The sequence below is a fragment of the Solea solea genome, chromosome 1 (genome assembly GCF_958295425.1).
Source record: "Solea solea chromosome 1, fSolSol10.1, whole genome shotgun sequence".
NCBI lineage: Eukaryota > Metazoa > Chordata > Actinopteri > Pleuronectiformes > Soleidae > Solea > Solea solea.
Window position 1 is genome coordinate 46,568,126 of NC_081134.1, and position 23,592 is coordinate 46,591,717.

General features: G+C 42.4%; 1 protein-coding gene across 1 annotated transcript in view; it reads left to right on the plus strand.

Moving 5' to 3' along the window:
- Positions 1–23,592, plus strand: part of LOC131463773 (receptor-type tyrosine-protein phosphatase mu-like) — a 161,952-nt gene that overhangs the window by 49,385 nt on the left and 88,975 nt on the right. The window contains exons 4-7 of the mRNA XM_058635801.1: positions 3,699–3,777; positions 5,186–5,301; positions 6,244–6,418; positions 13,125–13,418. Of these exons, the coding sequence (XP_058491784.1) occupies positions 3,699–3,777; positions 5,186–5,301; positions 6,244–6,418; positions 13,125–13,418 (664 nt within the window). The remainder of the gene's footprint in view (positions 1–3,698; positions 3,778–5,185; positions 5,302–6,243; positions 6,419–13,124; positions 13,419–23,592) is intronic.

Below are 23,592 nucleotides of genomic sequence, written 5' to 3' on the forward strand. Positions count from 1 at the left end.
TTCTCTCTCCCTTTCATCGAAGCCCATTTCCCTTTTTTTTCCTTCACTTCTGAAAACTCATTTTCACTGACCAACGCACACGACTGCTGGCTGAGCCGAGGTGATTTCACACTTGCCTGGTTGGTGTTAGTTTTCACCAAGGCTTGTTCCACAAGTCTACCAAATGTTAATTGATGCAGAGCAACCCCTTAACCTCCCAGCGGGGGAACAGTCCCTCTGTGAATGATTTCATTATGGTCTGGCAGAGCAGGTCCATGCTGGAGCTGCAGGTGTGTCTGATATCTTAGTTAACAAGGCACACTGCTCAGCGTCTCTCTCTTGAAAGCAGCAAAGGAAGTTTAATGAGAGGCACACAGACAAAAGAGAGATAGAAAGGGGGAGGGGCAACATTTGATAAAATTAGTATGTGCTCATTACAACAGTGTGCACAACCAGTATCGAGAATCAGAACTCCTTATTGATCATGATCTGCTTGAATGATGTTCAGTATTTGCTGATCGTATCTGTGCAATTATGAAATGAAAGAGCTCTGGGTGATGGTTTTTGGTGGATGTCACTTTCTGCTTGATTTCTTGAACACTTCATGAAGTCCTGATGCAGTCTTTATTTACACATTATCTGCAATTGTGCAATAATAGTCTCTTAAAGCTGCTGCTCTCTGTACGATACACCAAACTTGTCCTTACAGATTACAGTATGTTTGGTACAGGGTCAGGTTTGGAACGGTAAATCCTCGGGTCACTTGATGGGCGGGTGTGGGCTCTGCGATGACAACGACAATGGCTGGCATCTTCTGTTTTCTTCTTATTTCCACCTGTTGAAAGAGACTGATGTTTTTCTATCACCCAACGAGCTGACTGTAGACTCCACCCTGACCTTACTGTACCATATTACTCTGGTACCCCAAGTGAAGGGTGTCGGACGTATGGAACTCTATGAACTGGTTGTTTTGGTACTATTACCATACAGGACTAAACCAAACCATTCCACTGGATGAAAACACAGCTGTAGAGCTGACACGTGCCTGTCAATCAATGATTCTGATTCACAAACATTAGCAGGAGTAGGAACAACATTGGCTGTTAAGCGTATTTCATGAATCTGGCAGTGAATTTTGCACACGCAATTATTTTATGAAATGAGTAAGAACATTCCTGAAGGAATATAATGAGATATAAATGGTAATGCATTTGAATGTGTTCATATTTCTTCACCTTTCACTAAGGAGCTATACTTAATATGTCATTTTCTTTTTGTTATTTATTTATTTGGTCACCCAGCTCTCTAGCTTAAAGAGGTTTGCTGCTTGTGTTGTCTGGATCCATATTACATGTAAATAAAATGTAACGCTAACACATTCTTAGAATTTAAATAACAAAACAAACAAACAACACACTTAAACCTTTAATGTGAAACCCTGACACGTGTTCTTCAACAGCAGCTTCACTCTTGAACATAACGGCGTGTTGCTTCTAAATCACGAGTGGCGTTCAGGAGCATCAAAGTTTTCCACACACTGTCTGTGGTGAGTTTCCGCTCCGTCTCGGTGCAAAGGGAAGGTTTACGTGATCCACAGTGAGTGATGTATCATCACAAACCCGCAGCATCTGTTGATTTTCAAGCCCCAGTGGAAGGTGTGTCTCTGTTTGTAACAGTGTCTGACCTAAACACAGATGCTAATGATCTTAGCAACTCTCAGTCAAAAAAAGAGGGACCAACGCGAAATTGTCACTAATTAACAACATGGTACTAATTATAGGTGTCTGTAATTGCATAGTAGCCAACGTAATTGTCAAAGGGAAACCACCTGATACTTGGAAATTCTATTTTAATTACCACAAAGCCTTTTTGTCATCGTGAGCCCTTCAGCCTTTGATAATTACTCTGTGTCAGATCATGCCTAAAACTTTAAATTGAGATTGTCATGCGTAATATCACACACAGGGCTTGAACAGATGTAAAGCACAACCTCTTTATGTCCTGCACATGCTACTGGGAAAGGTGTGCTTCATGCACAAGATGAAAAGCCATTATTTATGGTGATATGCAGCCGCGCAGCATTGAGAAAGAAAAACCTTAATGTCCTCATCTATCTTGATTTCAATACAGTACAGCCTATGGCAGAGATAATCAATCCTGCTGTAATGTAGTACTTAGCCAAGTCCCTCAGGGCTGCAGTCGGTGTGGTGATGTCGACATTGAATGTTGAGTTCAGCGTCTGCCTCTCTGACAAATGACGATGGTGAACTTTCCCTCGACATCAACAGCTTCTGTCCCGCGTGAATATCTTCACCGTGTGGGTCAGGCCCAATTATCACTGATGTTCAATTGTATCACAGCTATTAGGCAGCGGCTGACTGATGTCCGCTGCACAAACAAAGGATTTCAATTAGAGTGTGGGGGCCAGTTCATTTGTCTGGTGGCAATATATGGAGTGGTTGGCCTTTTCATTTCCTTTAATTAGACTGTAATGAGGCCATAATTGGCACCCAAGACGTTCACTTTCATATTTCACGAGACAAAAAAAAGACATTTATAATTAGACAGTGTTATCTGAAGGCATCCTGTCTCCCAGATGACAATGGTAACTATCTGTGCTGCAACATTCCAGCGCTACAAAGGAATCTCATGCTGCTTAGCTACAGCAGCAGCATGTACGATTCTCGCTGACACCATATTTGGATTCGATCCATTAATATAACATTCACTTGGATGATAGAGTCTCATATTTAGGGAATGATGGCATGTAAAACATGTGGGAGCTGTAATGTGTGTGGTGTCATGGCTCTGCGCACCACACCCTGGGTTTGGGAAGGGATCGGCATTCTATTTCCCTTTTTATCTGAGTGCAGACCATGGAGCACATAACTCTGACTGTCTGTCCGACAGTCTGTCTGACAGGCTGCTCAGACACACCCTCTGTCGCAGGAGAACTCGTCCCTTAAAATAGAAGCACGTTGGTCCAGTCGCGCTTGACTTCAGGTTAAATGTCGAGCAGCTGTGTCGCGCCACAGCGGTTACAGTGCTGAGGGATCGGTTTGCTGATATTAACGGATGAAGTTGTATTAATGCTTATAATTTAGTTCCATGCATTTTCTATCGGGACTGAAAGGGAGGCGAGGTCGAGACCAGGAGCAGATACAACAGTTGTAGTTCAGAACCAGTTATGACATGTTTATAGTACTACAATGTCATTGGTACATGCAGTAGGAATTTGAGGGAATTGGTCCTGGAAAGTCCTTGAAAAGTCATTGAATTTGTTGTCAGTTTTGACATTTTGTAGCGTTTCTGTTTTAGCTGAAGTTCTGATCTTGTAACAAACTCATTGCTGTTGTAAAAGAGTAACGCATCACAAACTTAAATCATATGTCTTTTCATTTCTTTAGTTTTTTATGCGTTTACCCTTTACACATTGCTCTGCACTCTGAGGTGTGTCACCGCCCTCGTGTCACAGACCGTGTGTTAATGGTCTCGGGGCTCAAACTTAATTTAACACTTGCATGTCATAACACCCATCGCCCGTGACATATTGTGGAAATAATGTCAGCCGCCCGCAGCCGTGTGTGCGACCAGCTGCAGCTCAGCTAAGACCAGATCACATTAGTCAGAGCCGAACCTCTCGGCCTCACTTCAGGTGCCATTTGAAGACGTGTGTCCATTCATCACTGGATGTTATGAGTCTCCTCTCTCCTCCTCAGATTGTGTTTGAAGCCGTAACCTCAGGGCAGCGCGGCCTGCTGGCCATCAAAGACGTCACAATCCAGGGCCACCAGTGCAGTAAGTCATCGCTTTTATTTTTTTCCTCTTTCCCCATAAAATGATATCATCAAAGTGTCATTGTCCTTTACATGACACTCTCACAAATACGTGCATCACTGGACTGTTCAAGGCCTCCCAGTCAAACAAGAGGGCCTTCAAAGACAGTGTAATACCTCCCTCCTCCTCCTCCTCCTCCTCCTCCTCCTCCTCCTCCTCTTCCTTTCTCCCTGAAGATTTACAATCATGCAAGAAGAAGAAGAAGTGATGTTTAAGTGCCCATGTTCAATCTCTCCTTTGAGAGATGGGAGAAAAAAAAAGAATTCTCTGCTGCTGCTTGTGTTTGGATTTTCTCTCTTAAGGACATTCAGTAAAAGCATCTCATTGCTCAGATGTTGGATGTTGGTGCCGCTCACGCTGAATAAACCAACGAACACTTCACACTGAGCTGTAAATGTAATCACCAGCATGTTTGGAGAATTTCTGGGATAACGAGGATGAAGGATTCCTCAGGTCTCGTTAGTCCATCACACGTCAAGCGTTGGTCATTTGGATTCCTACAAACGCTGGAGACACACTCTGTTGTGACTGGTGTCGCATACAAATGTTTCACAACAAAAACAATCGAGTATTCTGACGCGATCAATGTTTCAATCTGTAAAAAGCAGGAGTGGATCCATAACACTCTCAGGAGCAATCGGGTTTCTTTGAGTGACCCCCCTCACCCTCCCCCCCCCTCAGTGGAACACGGCCAATTAATTTTCTATTCATACGAGCATGTGGAATATTTAGCACAAAGGTGTGATGATGCCACCGGGCCTTCTGCCTCTCAATCAGTCGTTAAAGATGACACGAGCGATGAGGAGAAGGATTGATGGGACACATTTATGAAGGAGAAGTGTATTTTAGAAGACAAGGTTATAAAATATGAAAGTCTTGATGATGAAAGTGATAGAATTAGCTTTTGCCGAGTCTTCAGAGATTTGGTTGTGTTTTTGAATCAAGGTCGCTCCACAGAAATTGCCCTATATTTCCATGCAGAAGAGCGGCACTAATCAGAAATGTTCTACATAAGTTACTTTGTGTCGGCGAGTGCACAGATAATGAGCACATTTGGAAGGAGAATAAAGCTTTTTCAAACATCGGAAAAAAAGAAAAGGGACGCAGTTAAAGTGAGGTTTAGTAGGTGCAAGTTCGGCCTGTAGTGTCTCATTTTATTGATTTATTTTGAAATGATTCTCACTAAGTGATGCAGGGCATTGACATTGAGGGCCATTAAATAAAGGAAGGGCCACCATCCATTCAAAGCTGCTTCTCTGTTGTTCAATTGCACACAAATCTTGACAGAGGAGTTAATAACAGTGACATTTTTAGGGAGGATGAAGTGACTCTTGGCCACAGCCTGGTTAATGTTTCTCTCTTTTCTCAGTGAACACACCTCACTTCCTCACAATAAAGGGAGTCGAGGTCAACGCTGGACAAACGGCCTCTTTTCACTGCACCGTCAATGGACGCAAAAGGGACAACTTCCGTCTGTGGCTTCAGGTAAGAGGCTGTTTCTGCCTGTTGTGAGGACTGTGTCGTACGTTCATGTCACCGCTTCTTTTAATCATTATTCACTCAGTCAGCAACCGTTCACATGACGGTCGCTGAAAGGCATGAACCCTGGACACATCCTGTGATGAACAGCCATTCACTCCACCATTTACACCGATGGTCAATTTATTGTGTGTCCAATTAACCTGGAATGGAGAAAAGTCACATGCACACTGACTTAACATGTTCTACGTCACGTCCACACAGAAAGGTCCATGTTGCTCACTCACTAAAGATAAATCTAGAGTTTTTGTAACTTTTCTGTTTAAAGCAGCTCACAAATGTAAGTTTCTGTCTGTGACGTTTTAAGACATTAGCAACAGTTCAACAAAACATTCACTAATGAACAAAAGTGGACAATTTAGAGAAGAAATCAGAATCAATGATTGATTAAGAATCAATGTTTTGGTCTGATATTCAATTATTGTGAGCAGCAAAAGTAAAGTGTCTGGCAGACACAACCCTGCCGGCTCTGCCGCTGAGCCCCCTGTCGCACATGTGATGCCAGAGAAAGGTCCCGCGCCAGGTACTCCATCATTTTAACAAACACGTCCTCATTAGCACAGGAGCTGCAAAACAAACAGTAAGTGATGTCCCCCGATGACAGTAATGAAGAAACATTTCTAATGAACAAATGTCCCCCATCTGCCTGCTGTGAGGGGTGACAGCTGGGGAGAGCCCACTGTCTCTGTGTGTGTGTGTGTGTGTGTGTGTGTGATGAATGTGAACTATCAGCCACCGACGGGAACAATAGGACAAAAACATGCACATTAAGTGCACTGGACCAGAGTTTGGTAAACACACAAGGTCAAGCCACTTTGTTTATTGAACCTTTTCCCTCAATGATGGTTTTTTTTCAGTTTTTTTGTTTTTTGTCTCGTGTCCAAACAGGGCCTCGGTGGACGGGAGGCCCCGATGAAAGCCACTAAACCTTGGAACAACCGACGCTTCATCGGCACTTTTGACGTGGAGAACACGACCAAGGGCGACTCGGGCCGATACCGCTGCATTGTCCACTCAGACAAAGGCGTTGGAGTGTCCAATTATGGGGAGTTAACCATAAAACGTAAGTGTTGAGTAAAACACACACACACACACACACACACACACACACGACCTCCATGTCGGGTGACCAGGTGTCCTACATGTCCCACGTGTCCCACGTGTCCCACGTGTCCCACGTGTCCCGGCTCTAGACTGACACCTTTCCAAAAGTGTACATTTGATCCTATGGCTGTCAGGAGGGGGCTGTCACTGCTGGAGTAATGTCAATCAACCTGTCACACACAGGACTCCGCCTCCCTCTTGACGTCACAAGTTCGAGTCTGTAACAAATTTTAAAACGTTTTTAATTTCATTTTTAATTATACAAAATGAAAAAAATAATATGTAAAGAAAATAAGACGCAGCTACAACATCCAGTACTTTTACTGGTCACAAGCTCAGATGAATGGAAGGGGCGTGTCAGGAAGGAACTCCTAGAGAGGGAGAGGCCCATATATTATATATAATATTATATTATATCATATATATATATATGTATATATATACACATCTACCTCTGCTGCAACATGAGGAGGCAGAATTTGAAGTTAATTAAATGGCGCAGGGAAAATATCGGTATCAGTTATCGGCCCAAGCACTCGTGACTTATCTGTAAAAAGTCCAATATCGTGCGTCCTAACATTTCAGACTGTCCTGTGATTCTTTGATCTATCAACATTTTTCATGTCACGTAAAAATGCTCCTTGTGCCTGATATCAGCCTACGTCCACGCACACGTCAAAGTCAACAGGAAATGAAGAGCGGTTTGTAATTGCAAACGTCCTCCCGGGTCATACTCTCTTTATTTTGATTTGTTATCCAGAGGTGTAATACTTTTGTAGCTCAGGATGTAAATATGCTGTCCTTGACTGAGCACAATCCCAGCAAAAAACATCACAAAGGAGAGCGGCACCAGGGTTTACTGTAAACCTCACTGATATTTCACTTCTGCAGTCATCTGATATGAATTTATGGAGTAGTCTGAAACTAAATCCTGCAAGGCCTCACTTTCCTTCAGCCCTATAGCCCAGTAATGGCCTTCTATATTTCTTCACCTCAATTTTCTCCCTGTGCTCTCAATTGAATTTACTGCCCTGATTTTTTTTCGCCCCTCCATTTTTTTTTTTTGTCTCCAAGCTTCATGTGATTGATAGGTTTAATCCTGGCTGTCCAAATCGAGGTCTGTCAATCATACAAGAATGGCCGGGCCCAGACGCAGCAGAGTGAGGAAGGGGGAGATAAAGTCTCTGTGCCCGAGTGTATCAGTGGGTGTCAGTGGTGTACTCAAAAGAAAATTTACCGACACACTGGAGGCACTCTAAACCTCGCTCACGCTAGAACACAATCACTCGCACATCCTTGCACTTACACATATAGTACTACCCACACTGCACTGCTTTTGCTGATGGTAGCTTCCAGGCTGTGATATATTTCTGACACTAGTCAGATCAGTTAAATGTAAAGTGCTTTTGTCGTTAATATTTAAAAGCGAATCATTCTCAAGATTTGGGGGAAATGATGGAATCGTCGTATCGTAGCCTCCTTTAAATTCTGTGGAGATCTCACACCTCAGCGACTCCGACATAAGCCAGCTCATCAAAGGAAGGAAAATAGGCATTTTCACGGTTATAAATGTCACACATAAAAACGCTTATATCTCCTCTTATCGTAGCAGTCGTAAAACAAGAGCTTAACCCTCCCAGCATTGAGTCTGAGTCATAAATCTGAGCCTTAAACGTGGAGTGGAGTTTTTTTGGGGTGGAGTGACCGCAGAGTGACTGTGCTGCAGTTTCTCATTATCATACAGCAGCTTTTTCCTCGAGTGCATGTGAATGCTTGATTATCCTGGATAATCACTTCTGCTTTCTCACAGTATTCACTCAGGTTCATGTGTTTCCACAGTTCTGTGTGGATTGACTCAGTGCGGCCCCCTTTCCTGCAACACCCCCCCACCCCCCCCGCACACACCCCCCCCTGTGATCTGGATCTCATGTTGTGCAGCTAGTGGTTCTGAAAGGAGTGTAATTACTTCCCTGTGCAAGCGCTCGCTCCTTTCTCAGACTGGTTAAAATCACCTGGAGTCCACAGGGCCTGCTTGTCATTTTCCTTATATTAGGAATAGATGAGTTCTTTATTCTGTGCAACACTGTTGCAGAGTGCATGAGATAATGAGGACCTCTTGCATTGTAATCATAGGCTTTGCAGATAAAACAAACAATCTGGTCTAATTGTTCTAACAACAGAGCTGAGTGGCATCATCGCCGTCTCTGTCAATTAATTGATACTCAATTAGTCACAAGAAAGAAATGAAGGTATTTGAGAACCAGTTAATCATTTAAGTGCCAAATAATAACTAGTACTAGAACTCGGGCAATAATCTCCACCATTGTGTGAGCGACTGTGATATTATATGCTGCTCATGGCGTGATTGTGTGAGCACAGTGGGACACGGTGAAAGGAGCTGGTTCCCTCACTCCTGACTGTCTAACACAACGTCTGACACATGGAAAGTGAACATTTCCTGCACTTACTCAAAATGAAATGTCAGTTCAAAGCTTTAACTGTGATATTGTTCCTGTTTTTCTCATTATTGATCAGTCATGTTATAGTTACCTGATGAACTGCACTTCTGTGCATCCTTTCAGCCTGTGATGGGAGACTGTGTGCAATCACAGAGCAAACACACGTCCACGTCCCCTCAGTGGAACAGTTGCCCTTCCAGCATCAGCACGAATGAGCTGCCTGCAAAGAAACCTGGAAAGAGCTCAGGGCCTGAGCTGCCAGTGCAGAATGTGGTAGGATTTAACCGGGATGAGAATCAGGGAGACTCACTGCAGCTAAATGTATACGTATATGTGCAGTATAATGTACTGTCATTATTAATGACTCAAATCAAAGGTGATGAAGAATTGATGACACTGGAGACGACTCCTCGTTTCTCGTTTAGAGGTAAATTGACTCTCCGTTGTACAGTTCTGGCACAACCTGGCTCGGCTTGACTCGGCTCAGTGATAGAACCTGGTATTTAGAATTATTCCAATAAACACTTAAATCATCACTGAAGTTGCAGTTGGACTTCTCCTACGTGTGTGTGTGTTCCATGTGTGTGTGTTTATGTTCTGTGTGTGTGTGTGTGTGTGTGTTCCATGTGCATGTGCGTGTGTTTATGTTCCGTGTGTGTGTGTGTGTGTGTGTGTGTTCCATGTGTGTGTGTGTGTGTGCTTTCTGGCAGGCAGGTGCTGCAGTGAAGGAGGGCGCAGCTGTCGCTCGGTCATTCACATATCTGGTTCACACATCATGACAACAGCTGCTCGCTGACCCCCCGCGTGTGTCCGCTACTGTTGTGCACGCGTCGTAGCGTCTGCGACTCCAGCCAGCACAGACCGTGGTTCAGTGCCGTTTCCAGAGGCTCCCACTGCTGCAAAGCTGCCTCGGGAGGCAGCTTTGCAGCAGTGGGAACCCAGTTGTTAATATCCTAAAGTGTTCCAGCACTTGAGCGTATTTCACACCGCTAATCCGTCTGCTACGGTGGTTGAACAGAGGATTACTGCACCTACAGGAATTATTTCATCACCACAACCTGGTATTGCTTTTTAGAAGCAGCATCTTTTCAAAGTGAAATGAAATGCTTATTGTTACAATACATCATGCTACTTATTGTAGCCACGTTGTTGCACAAATGGTCTCAAGTGACAACACCAGCCGCGGCGTCAAGGCGTCACTGAGCATTAAAAAGACAATATAATGATTACATGACTGAAGAGGCCAGTCCTGCATGATGTATCCTGACTGTGTCGCAGCCAATCATAGATAAGAATAAAAAACTACATAAAGTGAACTATCAGTTTGTTCATATGATTAAAAGCTAAGTTTGCTCTTTGTAGGATATTTGAATCCTTATTTCATTCAGATTCCTAACATAGTCTTAAGTATGTTTTATTTTACAAATAAAGGGACTCGTTTTACAATCTTCTCCTGTGATTGTACGTGTCGTCTGCTTTTCTCTTCAGAGTTTAAATAAAAGCCTCAAGGCCAAAGAACCACACGACATTCTGAATCATCCGTTCTTCGTTTTCTGTTTTAGTTTCATGTCGTGTTTTCATAATATTACAAATGCCAAACATAATTACAAAGGCAATATTTTAGATAAAGCACCATTTTATTACATTGAGAGCCTGTGCTTTTATTCTGTTTAAATGAATCTCAGCATATTGCTCCTTAATTGGGTTAAACCCCTTTTAAGACGGAACATGAAAAGCCATCAAAATAAGTATGTGGTTGAACCCAGTTTGTTGGGGTCGCCTTGTTCCTCCGTCTGGCTGCAGCACACGCAGACCAGGGTCCTGCACGCGAGTGCCACAGAAAGACCTGCTGGATTAGCCAGTTCACTTTAGGTGATGTTTGGCACAGCAACACTGGGAGCACAGATTAATGGGAGTTTAGGGACATGCACAGAGGTCACTGTGGGGTAACCATCTGCCGGGGGAGAGCCTCCACTCCCACCCAGGACACCTCAACCTGCTCCTAATGTTCCAGGAGTCCTCGCCATGACAGCTCCATGAGAAGCAGCCCAGCAGCTAATGGCATTATTCTGTTCCATATGTGTGCTCATTAGCATTATTGGCCTCTAGGACACGTAAGTGTTGTAGTACGTGACAAGAGTACATTCATAGATCTGTGCTTCAGCTGCAGGTCACAGGCCTTTGCACAGCAAAAACATGCATCAAATAAGTGCAGCATTCACGTCAGCCGTGGTCGACGGATGTTGTGTTGTTGATGGCCAACAGTCCAAATGTTTAACGTGGTGGCAGATCGCTTGATAGTGTTTGTTATTTTTAATGAATAAGAAAAATATAATATAATATATTATAATAATATAATAATAATATAACGATTGCAAGGCGTGTACAGGGAGGCTGTAATGGAGCTTTAGGGTGATGTGTGTGTGTGTGTGTGTGTGTAAGTCAAGCTTTAAAATAGTCTCTGCAGCATCAGCTGCGTGAGTGAAGACTGCTCCGGTCGCAGCGAGATCGTGATGTCATTTTTCCTCTTTTCCTCATCATGTATTAGATTCTTTGTCGCACTTGATGCACGTGAGAGGGTGCGTCGTAATTATCTGCACTTTGTTACGTTTGGTGTGCAAAGACCTTTAGTTTGCAATGGCAAGGTTTGGGTTGTAAGAGTCAATCAAGGAAAAAAAACATCTATTGACGCTTTTTTTGTCAAATTCACAGGTACTCAAAATTCAGCTTTGACCAGTTACATAATATATTATATTATAATTAAATCCTGAAAATATAGAGCAGTTGAAATAATGTGGACATTTTGAGAAGCCTCATTAAAACAGAAATGGCACAAGGTTGAGGTAAGATTAGACAAATACTGGTAACATAACAGTGGGGAGGAGTTCAGCGGTAAGGTTGTCTGAAAGGAACTTAAACACACGACACTTTTCAACTGAAAACACACTGGAGTTGTTTTTTGGTAAAATGGAGCCAGCACTACATGTGTAAACATTAGCATAAAGTGCTACTTGTGCCAAGGTCAAACAAACCTACACACAATTCTTCAGTTGTTGTTCTCGATGTTAAACTTTGAAAGGAATATTGTGAGTTATAAAACTAAAGCCTGGACCCACAGACACCCAAAACAAATGTGATTTATAATTTCCAGTTATTTCAGTGAAGATGAATGTGTATATGTTTTAAATAATAGGCTTTAAATGAATCATTTACCAAACACTTGTTGGAAATGATTTGTTTAACTATTCAAAATAATAGTGAGTGTTATAAATATGGTTTAAGTCTCTAATTTGGTCATGGTTGATATTTTGATTTGGGTCACAATAGTTGAGTAGAGAGCATTTTGGGAAATACTGATTTAAAGGACACATACCGATTCAGATGGATATTTATATTATATATTTAAACAGAAACTGATGTAAAAACATGAACCCTTTGGCAGAGATTGAGTAGAGAGACATTTCCTGCTAAACTGATGAAGCGGTCATTATTAATTAAAGAGTTATTTTGAAAAATAAAAACAGTGTGAAACGAATACCATTAAAGATGTAGGATGTAAAATGTTTTCAACATTTGTTGGTGAAGTTTTATGTTGTAGCTGAATATCCTTCATTTTGAAGTGTGTTGGAAAACCATAGCCTTGGGTTAGCATCAAATCTCACACTTTCTTTAGTTTGTCCATTGTGGGCTACTGTAACTGACTTGACTGACTTATTAGATACGAATGGAATCTGTACATTTTCAAAACGTTGAAACTCTGATGTGTTCATTGAAATCACATGTGCTCAAACTAAAGGCACAAATATTCCATTTATCTCTGTTGGCCTTAACCATTAAACATTCACAGTGCAGGTGGAATAAATAATCCAAACTCCTTGACACTAATGAAGTGGTTGCAGCTCAGACTCACAATACATCAAGATATTCTTTGAATGTCTGCTGTGACGTGCTCAGGATAACTCTATTGTGTTAAGGTCAGGGCTGTAACTAGGCTGCTCCATCAAGTGGATTTTATTAGTTCAAAGAAGATTTATTTCCATGTTTGTGGTTATTGTTCAGCTGCTTCACTGGTGGACAGATCCTTTGGCATTTTCTTGTCAAATACCCTGGAATGAATTTATCCCCCTCCATGATGTTGAGATGTCAAGGTACAGCAGCCCCAACTACCATTCAAACCGTTTCACCATTAACTTTCTGTTTCCTCAGAGCCTCCTGTGCCCATAGCTCCACCCCAGCTGACGGCTGTTGGTGCCACCTATCTTTGGATCCAGTTGAACGCCAACTCCATCAATGGGGACGGCCCGATTATTGACAGGGAGGTGGAGTACCGCACCGTGTCGGGCACCATGTACGACCTGCAGCCTGTAGACAAGACCACACACAAGATCGGCCATCTGGACCCAGACACAGAGTATGAGATCAGCGTTCTGCTGACCAGACCTCTGGAGGGAGGCACTGGAGCACCAGGACCCCCCCTGAGGGCCAGGACCAAATGTGCTGGTGAGACAAAAACAATGACTTTAAAAAGCATCACTGAGATTTAAGTAAAGTGCTAAAAAAGATTTTACAGTCTAACAGGGATTCACTTTAAAAGTAGAGTTGATGAACTCAAACTTGAAACCTCAAAATCTAAAATACAATAGAAAGTACACACACACACACACACACACACACACACACACACTTAAACCTCAATACATACAATTAAGATATTATGGCCTGACTTGATCACACACACAAAAAGGAGCTGAGGAAATGCAGAATTCAATTTAATGTAATAAATAAGCCAAATTAAAATTAATTAAAAATGCAATTTTAATTGAATCAGATAGAAAAAAATATTATTTAAAATACCAGTCTTATGCATTTATATATTTCTTTTAATTTCTCAATAAAGGGAAAAATAGATCATTAAATGAATGTAAAGTGTGGGTGACATGAATTACCCAAATCCTGTAAAAGCATGGGATTTGTGTCATTCGCGTGACGTGAATGAAACGAACAAAACCTAATCTGTGTTGAGAATCTTCTAATGTTCCACAGGTTCTATGAACCCTGAGTGAACGAGACCACTTTACAAACTGGCTTGTTCTGAAAATCATGTGTCACTTTATGATTTAATCTGTGGTCACATTTTATAATAATCAAAGCATTAGCTCCAGGTGAGTTCATGCTGGTTGTGCTTACATGTGTCGCTCTTATATCTTAATAATGTGTGTAATTGATATAAATGTGAACAAACCATAAATGACCAGAATCAGGCACAGGTCCATTTTCTTCAAACCAGCACTCACACACACCTGTGAAGCTCTGTAACAGAACATAGACTTTAACCGTCATGTTTTGTAATTCAATAACGCACCCGACTAGGCATAAGTAAGGTAGTAAGGTGAGCAGAGATGCAGTAGATACACCCATTTATATCACAAATTGTATAGTTTCAGTACTTAATAGTAAACTTTAAAGATGTGCACATCAGTGAGTAGACACTGGTGCAATTCACCGTTACAGTTGGGAAACATGGTTCACATTTGCATGTTGACATGCAGCTCCAGCACAATCACATCTGAAAGAACAGAGAGCAAAAGTTCACCAGTTTAATAAACAGATGCAGAAATGTACAACATCCACGTGAACAGCGTGGTCAAAGCTGCTCAAGCAGTTTATTCTTTCAACATTTAGAAAACATAATATTTAGCTTGTGTTGCCTGAGGCTTGTTGTGTTTGAGTTTTGCTCCTGACATAAACAGAAGTTCAGCTTTTACAAATGACCTCCCTGCATACAGTAAATAGCCATCAGGGCTGTGTTTTCTCTAATGCTTCATCGTATGGTGATGAAAAATAACGTTTCCCACACATGTCACTGCCAGTTGACTGAGGTAATTATTTTTCTATAGTGGACAAAGGCCTCTATGTCTTCATTGTTCTCACCTACTGTATATCTTCATTAAATCTTCATATGAACTATGGAAACAAATGATCACTTTTTAAAATATTAATGTATTCCTCAGAGGAACAATTAGAGCTGTGAATACAAGCCAATGTCACAATAACTGACATGATTTGTTCACACAACTGTGTGTTTCTTCATCCTCATCCTCATCCTCGTCCACAACAACACAGACTGAAGCCACGTGTGAGCTTCAGTCACACGAGTTGCACCTTCCATTTGGATCAGTATCAGTAACATGTGCATAAACACTTTGAGAATGCCTGATGATTTAGTACAAATTGGCCCTTCTCACAACATTAACCAGCTAAATTCCCATGCTGCGCTGGGATGCTAAACAAACGTAGCCTCAGCAGTTTGGTGTCCAGAGAAATGCTGATGAAAATGAGATTTCTCTCCCCTCACTGGACACAGTGGAACTCCATCCTCCATCCTCACTGTGAAGGTCAGAGCGTTTTCATTTTGAGTCTGGCTGATAGAAATGAATGGCCTTACCTGTGCAGCCTCCCGGGCCAGGCCCAGATTCTGCAGGGGGTCCTGGCCCTTGGCCGACCCTGCCGGTCACAGTGTTGGAGATTGATGGCCCCTGCTCCCGAAGTGTGTTTGAGGAAGCAGCTCTTGATCTTGTCCGGCTCTCTGCAGGTCTTTCCCACTGACAGGCCGGGCCTCAGCAGAACTCCTAATTGAACGGTTAAGACTCACTGGGGCTGAGTGATACATCACTGTTGGTGCAGACAGGCCCACAGACTCGCCCCCCCCCCCCCCACACACACTGCTGTCTGGAGGTGCTAATGAAAATCTGTGGCCACTTTAGAGCACTGCCGCTCACATAATTATTCATTGCCATGCCTTGGTCACTTCGCAAACTGAGCAATGTTTCTGATGATAAAGGATGTTTTAATTCAATCTTCTGTAAAATGGAGAACATGTAATGCAAGGACGCCACCAATTCACTTCAGACTCAGGAGGAAGAAAAGGGCAGCCTTGAAAGGGTTTCTCTCCCATGAAGCACTTTCATTACTTTCTGAGTGAACATCAAAAGAATGTCTTATCCAAGGCCCTGTGATTGCTTTGGGAAGGTTATTTTGTTGGGTTTCAGTGGCGGAGGATGACACAACCATTCAAACAGCATTTCTGCTGTTTCTATGTTCAATTTGTTAACAATTTGTCATGTTGTTATTTTCCTGCTGGCCAGACATGACTTACCAAACATGAGCTAACAGACGATCGTGTACATTAGCCTTTGCTTGTGAAATGTGTGTCTGTGTGAAGTTGTTTACCACTTGAGAGTTTTCTGAAGGAAGACACTACGTTATTAGGTGATGCCCCAGGTTCACAGCAGGGTGCTCTGCACTTCAGCAACACCAAAGTGGAGAGGAGAACTCTCAACAACTACTCCTCTACTTCTCTGTGTTAAAGTATAGATTGTTCTGCTCTGGGTCACAGACATGAATGAAACTCTATTCTACTCTATTCTAGGGTTTGGTTATGGGCCCTTGCACTTAAGATGTTGTTTTTCACTAGCATGCTAATGCTAATAATTATCCAGCAAATGCTATCTTTCACATCCTGGATTATATTCCACAGAGTTTCACTTTCACTCAGGTAACTGCCACTCACACTCATTTGAGGTTGAGTACGAGTCTGGAAAGGGTGTAGTAGACGTACAGCCAATCTGACCAGTAATCCAGATTACGTATGCAGTGCATAAACGTGCTTGTTGTAGTTTTCTACCAGTGATGGTGTCTCATGACTAATGACTGACAGCTGGTCTTCAGTGGCCGCCGTGTGCATGTGTAGGAAGACATGTCTTCTCTGTTGTCATCGTGATAAACCTGCCTCGAGGGTGCATATGTGTCGCATATGTCACAAACATGGCACGTCATGTTCCTGTTTCAAAGTAAAAGCCAGTTCTCTGATATAACTCTTTATTATTTTATTGTGAAATAAGTGCAGCAGGGTTAGATCTATATTTATAGGTAGAATATTCATTTTCTCCATTAATCTGGACTAAACGCTACACACTGGACCTGAAGCAGTGAAGCTTCTGAAACTCTTTATTATTCTTCACTGTTAGTTTTGTTATTGGCTAAGAATGTATTTGTTTTTTTTAATTTATTTTCTATGTTTTCTTCACTTAACTGTTTTATGCTTGATGTGAATATTGAGTTATTTACAATATCTTACCATTTACTATAAGTTATAGTTGTTTTTTTCCCATACAGTTTGTTTCTAATATAGCAGAGTTAATTCTAGTTGTCCATGGTAGAAGGACAGTTTGTCCCGCTTGCTTCTTTCCCACCCTATGGCCTTTGCTGTCCCACTGGCATGTTAAAAATGGCAATGCATGATGTCCATCCTGGGTCCAAACACCTGCTCAGACTCCAGCCTCTGCCAACTCCACATCTCTGTCTATAAGTTGTCTCCATCTGCGCTCTGGTACCACGTGGACAAAGTCTCATCTGCTCTTTCTGCCATTCTGTTGCACTCAGTGCTATTAAACACAAGGGAATCAGCGTTGATCAAATGGTTGTTGACAACAGTGGGAAGTATGGAGGAGTGGCTCAATTACATTCACCCACACCAAGGCTGTTTTCCTGGCTAATTTGTGAAAGAAACTGGTTCTTGTGTGGTGGTAGAATCATTTTATTTCTCAGGTGACATTAATTCAGGATCATTGCTGTAAGTATTATTACTTATGACAGTTGACTTGAATTGGAAGCTGTTCTCACTTATGCATATTTACTTTGCCCAGCCAATCTCTTAATTCTGAGATTAAGGTTCGAAATTTGAGATTTTTTTCTCAGAATTCTTACTCTAATCTCAACCTCACAATTTTGGCATCTTCACACGTGAGCTGAATCGTCTTCTGTACCGGTTTCCTCCCCACTTGGTCACATCCTGTCGTGCATTGTGTGTGAGTGAGAGATTATCTTTTGTGCATCCTGGAATGTAAATGCCGTTCTTCAGCTTGTTGGCATAAACAAGATATCACATCTTTTTTGTATGTTGCTGATATTGTATAAATAGAAATTGTAATTGTAAAAACAGTGAGACCGTCCACTGTCCAGGTGTTGGCGTTGTCCAGCGAGGGTGTGATTGACCTTTGGAAGAGGAAGAACAGCTGGTGTGTGCATTGACTGCCTAGTTAACACTGAAAGACAGAAATAGAACAGACAGTGTGATCATGCTAATCCACCAGTTTCCATTATTTCCCGTCACACTGCAGGAAGTCCATATATTTTGCTAATTCTTGTCCAAACTGAGCCGTACATTTGTTTGTTAACAAAGGAAAACGGATCATCGTGAGCTGGTCCTTTGCTTTTCTTTCTCCTAAGGTTAAGATTGACCTGATCATTCTCTCTTGGTCAAAAAGGAAATGGTTTGCTTGGCTTGATTTGTCTAATTAATGCTAATGTTGCCTTGAGACATGAATGGAGCTTCACCTCTTCACCCCTTCAGAGATAAGATTGGATGCCATCTGTCACCCACAATAGCTGGCAGTCATGTGACATATAGAGTTCCTACATTGCCCATGAGGAGGAAAATGAAAAGCCTTGGTTTGAAGCCCATTGAATTTGTGTTCCATTGTCAGTCAGAGAAAACAGGGTAGATTGAGTTTGCGGTGTGCAGGAAGGTTATAGAAGGACCACAATACGTCTTTTTTTATCACAGGCGGTTGGAAGTAGAATGGTAAATTGCATTCTATGATACTGGCTCCGTAAAAAGGCAAATTGTATTCTTCTCAAGGACGCACTTAAAAAAAACTGCCGTTGGAAAAGGAAAAGATAAAAGAGATTTATCCTTTTTTTCATTATTATTATTTCTTCCCTCATCTCCATTGCTTCATCTATTTATTAATGAGACACAAAGGAATTGAGACTCTCAGGACCGATCGTCCCCAGTCGCATCCACGTGAACTTCACATGTCTGAGTTGAGTCTTCAGCTCCTCACAAATGGTCACTGAGGTTGTTTGTATCTTCAACTCTGAAGTCTCACATAGTGGCAGTTTAGTCAGGCGTGGCGAGATTTGCTGCTGTTTTGCAATTTGAACTGAAATGCTTCTCAAGGTCTTTAAATGTTTCTATTCTCTGTGTTAAATTATTCATGTTCTATCTGCTGTAATTTTTGTCACACATTTTCTCCATCCTTTTGCTGAATTATAGATGTCCCATTCCCCTCGCTATAGGCATCCAATCAGTGTTGTGTTTTTTTTTTTTACTGTGCAGGTCCAGTTTCAGTGTCCAAGCGACGCAGCATTCACAACGGCTGCGTAATTTTGCCGTGTGTGAAACTGTAACTTTTTGATTTTCCTGCTTCCTTTTCCCACAAATTCACAGCTAAGCAATCAGAACAAGTGTTGTCCGTGTACGGACAGCAGCGGCGTGTGTGAAGCCTGCTCTGTCCGTTTGTTTTGTCATTCCTTCCCTTGTCCTCATCATTTATTTGCTTCTTCACATCCCGCTTGACGTTGGAATTTACATCCTAATGCACTTTTGTCAGCAGTGTGTTGACGACACATATTAGTATCAGCTCACGTCGCTCGGAACCTCGCCCGAGCAGATAGCAGGTACTATCAAATGGAATAGTCCTGCAGTAGAAGTGTATAAACGAGACGGCGAGATCTCTGACCCATATATCTGCCAAGCAGGTGGCTCAGAAAACAACTGCAGCCATTTCACAAAGTCAAACGTTTCACTTTGATTTACACTCCAGGTAACACCCGGGTTGAGTGCGGCATGGGGCAGGTTTTTTTTGGAGGGGGGGGGGCAACAAATGACAATGCCATGCGGGAACGTCTGGGGAGTGTTGAATTTGAAGAATCGCCATGGTAACCTCCCACTGCTCCTGTGGAGATTGTGTCCCCGTCGTAAATGGAAGCTTGTGATCTTCCCGTTTATAAACCTTAACCACAGGCTTTTTGTTTCAAGGAAACGGCACAAACGTGTGTGTTTGACAAGTAGAGGATGAAGGGGGTTATTCCAACTGTCACTCTGACCCCAATCACCACACAGCATAGTGGTGGAAATGGAACGAAAGATTGATTTAACCAGTTGCACCCCCGCCCCCCTGCCCCTGCTCCTCCAATGAACTGACTGTCCATTTGTTTTCATCATGTTGTTGGACTTCACTTCCTGCACACAAACATACACAGGGTTTGTTCTCGTAGACCATCTAAATGCTCAGACTACCTGCTGACATTTACACCCTCTCATTTAATACTTTCTTTTATTCCTGTATGCATGTTTGTATGTTTTTTTTTAATTCTTATTCTGTGGCCAACTTTTAATTTGCAGCTGTGGGCGTTTAGAAAGTGAAGCAAAGAAAAGAGAGTGTTTCTTTCTCTGCAGTATAAACATATTAAGCAAAGGTAACGTCACCTCATAAATGCTTCACAAATGAACCATCATGATAGATATTCCTTCATCTTCAGACGGCTTTAAAATGACTGGAATAACTTACAGTTATTTCATGAAAATGCATCTAGATCCTTGTTATTGTGTATGTGTACATATATATATATACACATACATATATGTATATATAGATCATTTATGTTGTGTTGTGTGCTTTCATACAAAAGCAGATGATGGAGATTTTGCTTCTTTTTCAGATAGATTGATAGTTGACACAGGAATTAAGAGCAAACACCTCACAGCAGGGAATCATGGTGGCCCCTGCCGATGATTACTGCTCCTGGAATCTGCTGCTTCTTTCAATTCATTAACATTCCTCCAATATCCAGTTTAAACCCTCGTCGTCATTACTTAAATAACGATTTCACCATAAGCAGCGTTTGACTGCAGTGAATGTTTTTTGCTTATGCAAATGTGATTAGCACAGAAGAAAATGGGTTTGATAACGGGACGAGAGGAAGCAGAAAATACACTATTGTTGAGAAGGTTAAATGCTGCAATGCAGGGTTTTAATCACATATTACACAAAACAAACACGGGGAAAAATCTAATGTTATCATTCTATTATTTTGCAATTCACAGATTTATATCTTTGAAGTCAATTTTCAGTTTTGAGAGGAATCATCACCTTGTCATTGAGGCAGTTTTGGTCTTTATGTAAGAATATCATTTTATTTGATTTTATTTATTTTGACTGCTTTGAGGAACTCTAAACAGTGTTGAAGAAGTACTGCGCTGATATAGAAGGACAACAGGACAACAAGTGTGAGACCCCAACTTTTGTTTGTGCTTTTCCATTAGCAAGCTGAGCTAAGTGAACTGACCGCTGGCCACTGATGGGTCAGAGAGTGTTGACACTGGAATGTTTCAGCTCCGCGTCTGTGCTCCGGTCATGCAGGAAGTGTACTGATCAAATCTTTCCACTAGCCACTAGTTTGTGTGTTTGTGTCGCATATTAAACAACGTCACAGTAGTTTCATGCAGCCATGCTATGATGACTATGATGGTACTATAGTAATGCGAAACGATCCCAAACCGAGTGGAGTCGAATCGTGCTGGAAATAGTGGAAATTAATTAAACACACAATTAATAAAAAAAAAAAACAACAACTCACTTTTCAAAGATAGCAAACAATCGTGACCCACATCAATGTAGAAATTGTGACAAGAGCAAATTGGTTTTTAATGTAGCAACTCATTTATAGCCATAACTGTAACACCTCATATGATTTTAAAGTGGTAAATGAATCATTTCAAAGTGACAGTTGGTTTTATTGATCTTAATCTAAATTTGTTGGGGGACCCCAAAAAAAGTCTCCTGTGACCCATCCATGGGTCCCGACCCAGTGTTTGGGAACCATTGGTGTACAGTATACATATACATACATTACCTGTGTGTGTGTGTGTGTATATAATGAAGTGTTTTCAGCTGGTTTTGTAGGCGGCACAGGTTCAGGATCAGGACTAAAGACGAGCACGGACTCATTGACAGTCGGGAGTGTTGACATGTATCATCGTGGCTCGCCGGTGTCTCACTTTTCCTTTTACAATTTTGCTCTCCCCATTTATTCAACACCATGAGAAAAGGAGACGTTCACCCATTCATCTCCTCTGCCAAGGCTTCGGGGGGTTCATCAGGCGAGGTGGCTGCCCCAGCCAAGTTCAACACCGGGGCTCATTCTGTGCTTTCAATTGGATGTTGCTGTGTTATATGGGCCCCTCCGCCCCTCATCCTCACCCAGCGTGGCAGTCCCATTCATCACCAGGCCTATATAGATGGACTTGATAGAGTGAGGAGCGACCACCACCATTCAATAAATCCTTGTGATTATCCACGCCTCCTAGGTGACTCTGTGTGTGTGTGTGTGTGTGTGTGTGTGTCCTGAGCCAGTGGACATTTGTCTCTGACGTTGTAATGGTTGTGTAGGGTGATGTTGAAACACCAGTGGTCCATGTATGAGGTTGCTCTGAAAGTGCAATCAATTACACCGTGTAAACATGTCAGCTGCATGGCCTGGCTGGACTTGTTGCATTTTAAGGCAACACGAACTCTGTCACTTCCATCGTCCTCCTCCTCTGTCTTTCCTTTCTTTCTCCACTCACCACCCACACATGACTCGTCCTCTTAACCCCTCCCTCCTTCCTTTCTCTCTCTTCCTCCAGAGGACTGTGTGGAGGAGCACTCTAGGAGGGTGATGGAGGTTTGATTGTCGCTTATCAAAAGCTATTATTACCGCTCGCCTCCGTGGGATATGAAAATGATTTCCTAAGTGTAAAAGCCATGTCATTACCTCAATGGCCTCAGTGCTATCACGAGATGTAATACAAAGAAGGAAAAACAAATGTGCTCGCCTCCCGGCCCGCCCAGCTGAGACAGAACAGAGGGGAAAAACATACAAGAGTGCAGAGATAAGTGACTGGCAATGCCAGGCCTCACTGCCTACAATGGAATTACATGGAAACAGGCCTTTGACCAGAGATTTAATCTTCACTGCCGTCATGGTCTTTGCCACTGACTGCCATCAAGGCACCTGTGTGTGACAAGCTCCAGCAACGAATCCCACAATCTACATGCCATCCTGTGAAATTCAAGGCATCTTTCTTTTTCCATCTCCAGACAACACCCCTCCTCCTCCTCCTCCTCCTCCTCCTCACCCTCCTCACCCTCACCCGCCAGCACCGTTTCATTCTGAGCTCAGGAGCCATTTTGACTTGCTGGTGTTTTCTAATCACTGGGGAATCATTTGCTCCATGGTTGTGTTTGCTGAGCAGGTAGAGATGGAACATCAGGCTTTTTCCACTCTGATAAAGATCCCGGCTTTCTGAATGACTTGTGCGCTGCAGAGCCCGAGGAGAATCTGATAAGCAAATTATTCTTCTGTACATACGCGCACTTGTCTCGCAGTAAAAGACGCTGTGCTACACACATGCACAATTTGTTTCCTCTCACCCACGACTAATGTCTCCATCTTCTCGGGATAAGTGCACAATTTGGACAGACGTCCGCAACATGCTCTTTGTTGTTTTTGTTTCATGTAGTCTTTGGGAAAATCATGTTCTCACCTCAGCTGGAAAGGGGGAGGGTCTATAAGACGGTATGATCCATGGTGTGGAGACAGTGACACAGAGCTGGAGCTTGACCAGGATGGACAGGATTAGAAATGAGCAAGTAAGAGCATCAAGGTTGAGATGGTTTGAGAGTCAGTGATTATACTGGACAAAGGATGTTGAAGATGGAGGAAAAGAGAAAGACCACAGAGAAGGTTCATGGCAACACATTCTCATCTGAGACCATCATATACAGCT